The 9,238-nt window shown below is 53.5% G+C and overlaps 1 protein-coding gene across 1 annotated transcript; it reads left to right on the top strand.

Moving 5' to 3' along the window:
- The first annotated feature begins 1,283 nt into the window (after nt 1-1,283).
- Nucleotides 1,284-8,555, top strand: CD320 (CD320 molecule). The gene is made up of 5 exons (XM_084614228.1): nt 1,284-2,072; nt 3,052-3,363; nt 5,896-5,973; nt 6,442-6,590; nt 7,048-8,555. The coding sequence occupies exons 1-4, from the start codon at nt 2,003-2,005 to the stop codon at nt 6,585-6,587; spliced, it is 606 nt and encodes a 201-aa protein (XP_084470354.1). The 5' UTR covers nt 1,284-2,002; the 3' UTR covers nt 6,588-6,590; nt 7,048-8,555.
- The last annotated feature ends 683 nt before the right edge of the window (nt 8,556-9,238 follow it).

The raw sequence follows: 9,238 nt of genomic DNA, 5'->3' as shown, positions 1-9,238 counted from the left end.
GGTCTCTTCCAAACCTAATCTTCTATGATTTCACAGCAAAGTGGTGGTTCTTTTTGCAGGCTAAGAACTCTAGAGGTGAAGGGGGTGGGGAAATTAAGGTAGGGAGTTACATTAAAAGATGGCCAAGTTGTGTTGTAGGTCAAATATGAGACCTTACTGCATATCTAGGAAAAAGTATTTTTTTATGATAGGGTACCTTTTAAGCTCATCGTAGAGGCCTACCAGTGATTAGATCTAGCAGTGTCTAGGCCTCGATGCAGAGCAGTAAGCTGAATTTGCCTTCTCTGAATCCTTTGAGATTTTCAACTGGAGATTTCAGAGTAACAGCCGTGTTAGTCTGTATTCGCAAAAAGAAAAGGAGTACCACACAGTATGCATCCGATGAAGTGAGCTGTAGCTCACGAAAGCTTATGCTCAAATAAATTTGTTAGTCTCTAAGGTGCCAAAGTTCTCCTTTTCTTTTTGTCAACTGGAGATGGCATTCTTAGTCATAAAATCCTGGAAAGTAGAGATCAAAACAGATTTCAGCTCATCATCTAATGCATTTGGCTTCTATTGTCTTTGGGACATTATTCTGCACCTTAATATACCTTTCACACTGTCAGGAAGATTTTTTTCCCCTGATATTTATATTTATATCTAACTTGCCCTTTAGCTTTATCCCATTATATAGATAGCATGAGGGTCATTCCTGTTTGAGGTAATAAGTGTATCCTGGGTTGAATAAACTCAAAAGCAGTAGGAGACATTTAGCCCAAATATGGTATTGGAGTTAACAAAAAACACCATGTTCTACTAATATATATAACTAAACATTAAGTTTTAAAGAAGGAATGCTTTCAAGCAAATATGGCAGGGCTAGCTGCTGAAAGGGAAACTGTTTAAATGCCCTTTTGCCTTGTTTCCCCACATTCCCCTAGCTCTCAGCAAAGCTTTTCTCCCAGAATATTGATCGTTTCTATTTTCCTTTAGCTTCCCTCTCAAACCCAAAAAGTGTTCTGGGAAAAGAGCCGTGGTGCCTTAAATGACCACAGACAGAGGGAAGTGGGTTGAGGTTGAACGTTTAATGCTCCAACAGACCTTGGGTTTGTGTTGGGAAATGTAAGAAAGGGAGTGAGAGCCAAAAGGCCTGCCCCAACTATGATTTGACAGGTTTCAGAGTAACAGCCGTGTTAGTCTGTATTCGCAAAAAGAAAAGGAGTACTTGTGGCACCTTAGAGACTAACCAATTTATTTGAGCATGAGCTTTCGTGAGCTACAGCTCACGTCATCGGATGCATACCGTGGAAACTGCAGCAGACTTTATATACACACAGAGAATATGAAACAATACCTCCTCCCACCCCACTGTCCTGCTGGTAATAGCTTATCTAAAGTGATCATCAGGTTGGGCCATTTCCAGCACAAATCCAGGTTTTCTCACCCTCCACCCCCCCACACAAATTCACTCTCCTGCTGGTGATAGCCCATCCAAAGTGACAACTCTTTACACAATGTGCATGACAATCAAGTTGGGCCATTTCCTGCACAAATCCAGGTTCTCTCACCCGCCTCCCAAAAACCACACACACAAACTCACTATCCCGCTGGCAATAGCTCATGCAAAGTGCATGGAAATCAGTCGCGTGTCGTTTTGCCTTGTCCTGTCACGGGGGGGCCACAGACACTAAGCAGATTGCCACGAGCTTCTCCGGCAGCGGCCGGGCCTGCTGCTTCCTTCTCTCGTGCAGTGTAACTCGCAGGCGGCCGCTGAGCGGGCGCCTCCAGGGCTGCAGGCTGCGATGCGGGCGCGGCGCTGGGGCCCGCGCGAGACACAGCGCACCGCTGCTGCAGGGCAACGAACTGCCTTGCACGCGCCGCGTCGGCACACCTCCTGCGCATGCGTCCTGTTGGGGGGTGGACAAATCCTCGGCTCCTGCCCCCCTTAGTCCTCTGATGCGCATGCGCCGCACCTCCAAGCGTACACGCGCTCTTTCTGAGCGGAGCGGCCGGTGCAGGCGGCATGTGGGCGCTCCTCGCGCTGCTCCTCAGGCCGTTGGTGGCCGCGGGGCTGGAGTCGCCTGCGGGGAACGGTGAGGACCCGCTCCGGGGCCACGGGCGGGGGGTGACCGTGACCGACCTCGCTGCCGGTCACTCGACACCGCCCCCACGCGGGGGCCCCGCCTCTCAGAGGCGCCTATTGGTCCCGAGCCGCCCGGAGTGCAGCTCTGCCCCCTCCCTATTGGTCGCCGCGGGCTCCCCCCTCCGCGCCGGGCCGACACTTCTCGGCGCCGGCAGCAGCCCCTCCCCCGCCAGTGCCCGCCCCGCCCCCGGTGCCCGCCCTCCCCCCCCGCCGCCCCGTGGGCTCCCCCCCCCGCCGCCGGTGCCCGCCCTCCCCCCCCCGCCGCCCCGTGGGCTCCCCCCCCCGCCGCCGGTGCCCGCCGGTGCCCGCCCTCCCCCCCCGCCGCCCCGTGGGCTCCCCGCCCCGTGGGCTCCCCGCCCCCGCCGGCGGTGCCCGCCCTCCCCCCTCGCCGCCCCGTGGGCTCCCCGCCCCCGCCGGCGGTGCCCGCCCTCCCCCCCCGCCGCCCCGTGGGCTCCCCGCCCCCGCCGGCGGTGCCCGCCCTCCCCCCCCGCCGCCCCGTGGGCTCCCCGCCCCCGCCGGCGGTGCCCGCCCTCCCCCCCCCGCCGCCGGTGCCCGCCCCGTGGGCTCCTCCCCCCCGCCGCCGGTGCCCGCCCTCCCCCCCCGCCGCCGGTGCCCGCCCCGTGGGCTCCTCCCCCCCGCCGGCGGTGCCCGCCCTCCCCCCCCCGCCGCCCCGTGGGCTCCCCGCCCCCGCCGGCGGTGCCCGCCCTCCCCCGCCCCGTGGGCTCCCCGCCCCCGCCGCCGGTGCCCGCCCTCCCCCCCCGCCGCCCCGTGGGCTCCCCCCCCCCGCCGCCGGTGCCCGCCCTCCCCCCCCGCCGCCCCGTGGGCTCCCCGCGTGGCTCCGGGCCTTGCAGCCCCCGAGCAGGGCTGGCGCCAACATGCGGGAGCGGGCACCGCTGGGCCGGGCTAACCTGCTTCTCCTCCGGCTTCAGCGTCCGGCCTGCCCTGCAGCCCCCGCAGCGAGCCGTGCTGGACCCCGGCGCTCGTGCGCAGCCTGTCCCAGGAGCGGTTCTGCGATGGCCACCCGGATTGCCCCGACGGCGCGGACGAGTCGGCAGAGGCGTGTCGGCACTGGGGCGTCCCGCCGGCCTGCCCCTGCCTGTTCCAGTGCGCGGAGGGGGCGGAGTGCTTTCCGTCCGCCTGGGGCTGCGACGGCCACGCCGACTGCCCGGGCGGGCAGGATGAGCAGGGCTGCGGCCCGGCCTCGCCTGGGACCGCCGGAGCCCCGAGCGCTGCCGGGACGGGTGAGAGGTGCCGCGCGGCCGGGTCGGTTACCGCCGGGGCGGGCGGCGAGGGCCGCAGTTGGGAGGCCGGTAGCGCTTGGGCAGGCTGGGGGCTGGGATGGATGCGCTGCAGGGGATTGGGACGTTAAGCACTTAGAGTCATAGAATCATAGAAGATCAGGGTTGGAAGGGACCCCAGAAGGTCATCTAGTCCAACCCCCTGCTCAAAGCAGGACCAATCCCCAGTTAAATCATCCCAGCCAGGGCTTTGTCAAGCCTGACCTTAAAAACCTCTAAGGAAGGAGATTCCACCACCTCCCTAGGTAACGCATTCCAGTGCTTCACCACCCTCCTAGTGAAATAGTGTTTCCTAATATCCAACCTAAACCTCCCCCACTGCAACTTGAGACTATTACTCCTCGTTCTGTCATCTGCTACCATTGAGAACAGTCTAGATCCATCCTCTTCGGAACCCCCTTTCAGGTAGTTGAAAGCAGCTATCAAATCCCCCCTCATTCTTCTCTTCTGCAGGCTAAACAATCCCAGCTCCCTCAGCCTCTCCTCATAACTCATGTGTTCCAGTCCCCTAATCATTTTTGTTGCCCTTCGCTGGACTCTCTCCAATTTATCCACATCCTTCTTGTAGTGTGGAGCCCAAAACTGGACACAGTACTCCAGATGAGGCCTCACCAATGTCGAATAGAGGGGAACGATCACGTCCCTCGATCTACTCGCTATGCCCCTACTTATACATCCCAAAATGCCATTGGCCTTCTTGGCAACAAGGGCACACTGCTGACTCATATCTAGCTTCTCATCCACTGTCACCCCTAGGTCCTTTTCCGCAGAACTGCTGCCTAGCCATTCGGTCCCTAGTCTGTAGCGGTGCATTGGATTCTTCCGTCCTAAGTGCAGGACCCTGCACTTATCCTTATTGAACCTCATCAGATTTCTTAAAGGAACACCACCAACCTTTAAATCTTCCTTTAGTCTGCAAACCTTTTACCTGCACCCGTGACATCAGGGATTCCTGCCTCTTGGACAGCTGAGAGAAAATTAGGGCTGGTGTACACTGGGAACTTCCAGTGGATAGCTATGGCTCTCCCATCCCTCAGAGACATTGCTATGCTGACCGAAGCCCTGGGGTAGACCACACTAGGGAAGGTGAATTACCGACATTCCCAGGAGAACCCCTCCCCTCACCATAGATAATGCCTGCTCTGGAGCACTACAGCACTGCAGTGGGCTGCCTCAGGAATTTAAGAATAGCCGTACCCTGAGTCTTCTCCTGTGACGGTGCTCTGTGGCAACCTCTCTGCTCTCACCCCCAGGATCTCGTCCTTTCTGGTCCTCCCTCTCCTCCCAGTTTAGTGTAGATAGGCTGGAGGGTAGGGAAAGGATACAGAGGAACCTAGACAAATGAGAGGATTGGGCCAAAAGAAATCTGATGAAGTTCACAAGGACAAGTGTAGAGTCCTGCACTTAGGGCGGAAAAATCCCATGCACCGCTAGACTGGGGACCGAATGGCTCGGCAGCAATTCTGGAGAAGAGAACCTGGGGGTGACAGTGGACGAGAAGCTGGATATGAGTCAACAGTGTGCCCTTGTTGCCAAGAAGGCCAATGGCATTTTGGGATGTATATGTAAGGGCATTGCCAGCAGATCGAGGGTCGTGATCGTTCCCCCCCATTCGACATTGGTTAGGCCTCATCTGGAGTACTGTGTCCAGTTTTGGGCCCCACACTACAAGGAGGATGTGGAAAAATTGGAAAACGTCCAGCGAAGGGCAACAAAAATTATTAGGGGACTGGAACACATGACTTATGAGGAGAGGCTGAGGGAACTGGGGATGTTTAGTCTTCAGAAGAGAAGAATGAGGGGGGATTTGATAGCTGCTTTCAACTGCCTGAAAGGGGGTTCCAAAGAGGATGGATCTAGACTGTTCTCAGTGGGAGCTGATGACAGAACGAGGAGTAATAGTCTCAAGTTGCAGTGGGGGAGGTTTAGTTTGGATATTAGGAAAAACTTTTTCACTGGGAGGGTGGTGAAACACTGGAATGCGTTACCTAGGGAGGTGGTGGAATCTCCTTCCTTTGAGGTTTTTAAGGTCAGGCTTGACAAAGCCCTGGCTGGGATGATTTAGTTGGGGACTGGTCCTGCTATGAGCTGGGGGTTGGATTAGACCTCCTGAGTTCCCTTCCAACCCTGGTATTCTATGTTTCTATGATTCCCCTTGTCATAGAGACAAGATGAGTAAGGTTATCTGTATATTACCTCACCCACCTTGTCAGTTTCTCTGCTTTCCCTTTTCCCCTACCCCAGTAATCAGGGTCTCTTAGTTGCTCTTGTGGGCTTTTCATACAGCAGTAAGGCAGAGAAGACATTTTTTTAAATACGAAAATCTGGTGGTGAAAACCCCAAAATTGGCAAGGAAACTGAAGGTGAGGTGCAGAATGGGAACTGCTTTGAACCCCTTTTTGAGCTTAACTCAATCTCAATATGACAGTGACCTTTGAAAGCCCAATTATTGAGAGCCCTTTGCTTTTGTTTCAGAGGATCCAGCGATCTCCGAACCTGGGAAACTAGTGTTGTCTGAGACTCGAGGCACCTTGTGGGTGATAGCTGTTTTTGGTATGTGAGAATCCAAAGGGTGCTGCAGGACTGATGTTGGCTTTTGCTGAGTAGCGTTAACGAAAATTGAACTCTGCTCATATCGGATTGGATAGGATGTGGTTCATTCAGTAATGGCTGCCCTCGGACTTCCTCTAACCACTCCCGCTGTAGTGTGGCTTAGGCCAACAGTGGCATGGTCTAGGCATCTTGTCTCAAGGGCTTAGGTGGCAAAGTCCGAGGTTCTAAATTTCCAGCTTTGGGAAAAAGCACATAATTTCCTTCTGTTGAAAACGGAGTCCCACTGCATGGGACTTGGCACTAATCATCCCCCCAGGGGACACAGCCCCACTTCTTACTGTTTGAGTTACTGGTTTGTCTGTCTAAATGCTGGGGCACTAGCATAGAGCAGCTTAGCCTCAGTGCTGCTGCCTAGTTCAGGGGCAGGAATCACAGCAACTCATTGCCTGTGTGTTCTTCTCTCTGCAGTGCTCCTGAGTGTGCTGATGGCTGCAGGCTGCACTGTTAGATGGGGCCAATTCAGAGCAAAGAACAACTTCTCCACCTTCAGCCTCGAGAAAGCTTCCAAAGAGCAGCTGGTGCTGGACAGGAGACCTTCAGACTCATTTCCCTGATGGGTATGTCTCCCACTCCACACTGGACCCAAACTCCTCTGTATAGGGAGGGAGAGGGGGTCCCTCCCCCATGCCGAGCTTTCCTCTCCTTCCAACCCCTTAGCCCTCCATTAGCTCTCTGGTGGGGTGGAAATCATTTCCTACCGTCCACTCTGCAGTGAGTTCCTTTCTCTGCGTGAGGGAAAGGAAAGGGGTCTCCCCCCACACACAAACCTAGCTTCTCTGTGCTGGGAAGACTGCTGGCATCTCTTTCAATGACTGGCTTGTTGCAGTGGGGAGATAATTGGGGTTGATGAACCCAGAGGAAGCTCTGAGTCCCTAGACACTGAGGGACTGCTAATTTTGGAGCTTTTTACAATGGATGGCTTCCCCACAAGCTTTGAAAAATAAAATGAAATAAAAGCCTTTGGCACAGAGGATATTAAATAACCAGGTGTCTTGGTTTTTCTTCATCTTTCAGGAAGCTGCAGTACTGTGAGATGGGACCCAACTCGGTGATCCTCATCACACTCCCTCCAAATGCTGATTGCACAGTTTCTGGGACAAGTTTTCTGGGGTTTGATTGGGTGACAATCACACTGGAGCAATCAAGGACTCTTCCTTTGGCACAGGGAGCTTAGATTGTGGGATTATAATGGCAGTGGAAAATCAGAAATGACTGTTACTCATGCTCTAAAATCAACCCTACAAGAATGTGATGGAAACACTTGGAATCTCAGAACGGGTCATCCATTTTCCCCCATCCTAAAGACACACGCACACAAAATGTGGGTTATTCCACAAAATGCTTCTCGCTGGAATAGCTCTGGACAGTACATAGTATAGCCTCTGCAGTACATTTGGCTGCTGTCCCTTCCATGCCCACCATCCCCTTCCATGTCCATTGAAAACTACCTCTTCCTACCATGCTGTATCTTGCCGGTAAGCAGAGCCATTTGCTCCTGTTCCAGGGCAGGCCGTTCCATTCCACACACCTATGTGGGGCAGAGCTCAAAGTGACGTGGGTGTATAATTTATATCCCTGAGGATACTGCTCATATTTCTAACACATTAGCTCAAACTTCACATACCAGAAGTTCTTAAAACATCATGTGACTGCAGGAGAACTGTCAAGGAGATGGATTACTGGAGAGTCTCCTGTATGCTTCGCTTTGCATTGGGTCACAGCCCGTGCAGCAGCCCCTAGGCACAGCACAGGCATTCAGGACCCGAGTGTAGTCAACTCCCAGTGCAGGCAATGCAGGAGGTGCGCTAAGCTCCTTGCAGGATTGGGCCTGTAGTTTCCACTTTGAAACTGAAATCCCTGGACTTTGCATCCTCTGTGCAGTTAAAGAGTTTATTAGCAGATGTTTTAAGTTTTGACAAACATCTGGAGCCAGCTTTGCTCTTCACTTTTACCTCTGAGTAGTCTTGTTAGCTGCAATGTGTCTCCATTTCAGATCTTGGTCTGCCCAACGTTTTTTTGTGGACTGTTATTAAATGTGTAAAACACTAATACTGTAGAGGGAACTAGTGTTCCAGTGTAGAAACCTGGTGCTGGTGGAGGGCGAGCACTGTCTTGTCCCTTGATTCCATTGTTGACATCCAAGACCTGTTATATTCTTTGCACAGGTGCTTGCTGAATATGCGCACACATGCTAGAAACTTGCTGCCCTGTTGGCTGAATGTGGTGCTTTAAAGGTGAGGTTTCAGCTTGCAGGGCATACACTCCAGCCAGCAACCTGAGAGGGCAGGACTCCCTGGGGGTTTGTATAGTGGGCACATGTGCAAATGTAATATGAGAGAGAGTTTGTAAGAAGTATGACATATTTAGAATCTTGGCTCTTCCCAGCACTGGAATAGAGCACTAGCAAGAGGCAGAACCCCTGAGGGCTCCGTGTGTTGTGTTCTGTACAATGGACGAAAAACCACAGTTGGCAATTGGGTGGGTGCTGAATGACAGTGGGGGAATTAAAGATCTTTAGAGAACTTGTGGTGGCTTCCTGGATTTTGTTTTGAGGGTTATTTCCATTATTGTGATTGATTCAGTCACTGCTCTGCATTGAGACAGACAGACAAGTGTGTGGACAGAAACATTCCAATACCAAACGCAGAGGATGGCGGAGTCCAAAGTGCAGCACAAAGCTTTTTTGGCAGGGAATGTGACAATGTCACTTAATTGAGGGTTAACATTGATAGCTGCTCAGGAGATGGGAGTTAAGGAAGGATTTAGCTAGAGGGTGGCAGAAGTAAATTCTGTATACAAGTCCCAACATGGGGGGAAAAAGCACACAGCCAAGAATAAGCAAGAGAAATACAGGGAGCAGAGAGGCTAGGCTGAAGCAAAGGGAGCAAAGCAAGGAATGGGGAGATGCAGCCAGAGCTTTGGGCAGAGACACAATTGTGCATGGCTGTGATCGTGCTAAAGAGTAGCTCAGACTTGGAGAATGAGGCAGCAGTGGGCTGGTCAGTAGCCAATGAAGAGGCTTCTGCCTGCTGTTGAGGGGAGTGAGAAGTGAATTGGGTGTGGCAGAGAGGAGGAGGTTGCAGTCATTGAGACAGTGTGACCTAGGCCTGTGAGAGTGCTTTACCATAGCAAAGGAAGAGAAGGGTGGTATTTTGGGGAATGTGAAAAAAGTGCAGCCAGGAGTTGGTAACTGACTGGATACATC

This window comes from Lepidochelys olivacea, assembly GCF_965140295.1.
Source record: "Lepidochelys olivacea isolate rLepOli2 genome assembly, chromosome: 25".
Taxonomy (NCBI): domain Eukaryota; kingdom Metazoa; phylum Chordata; order Testudines; family Cheloniidae; genus Lepidochelys; species Lepidochelys olivacea.
This window is presented reverse-complemented; position numbering and strand designations above follow the sequence as displayed.

What these genes read in the sequence shown, in the direction of transcription:
- CD320 (XM_084614228.1), top strand. Translation starts at nt 2,003, where the DNA reads ATGTGGGCGCTCCTCGCGCTGCTCCTCAGGCCGTTGGTGGCCGCGGGG. An exon ending in GGAGTCGCCTGCGGGGAACG is followed by an intron (nt 2,073 to 3,051) that starts GTGAGGACCCGC and finishes CTCCGGCTTCAG; the next exon opens with CGTCCGGCCTGCCCTGCAGC. An exon ending in CCCGAGCGCTGCCGGGACGG is followed by an intron (nt 3,364 to 5,895) that starts GTGAGAGGTGCC and finishes CTTTTGTTTCAG; the next exon opens with AGGATCCAGCGATCTCCGAA.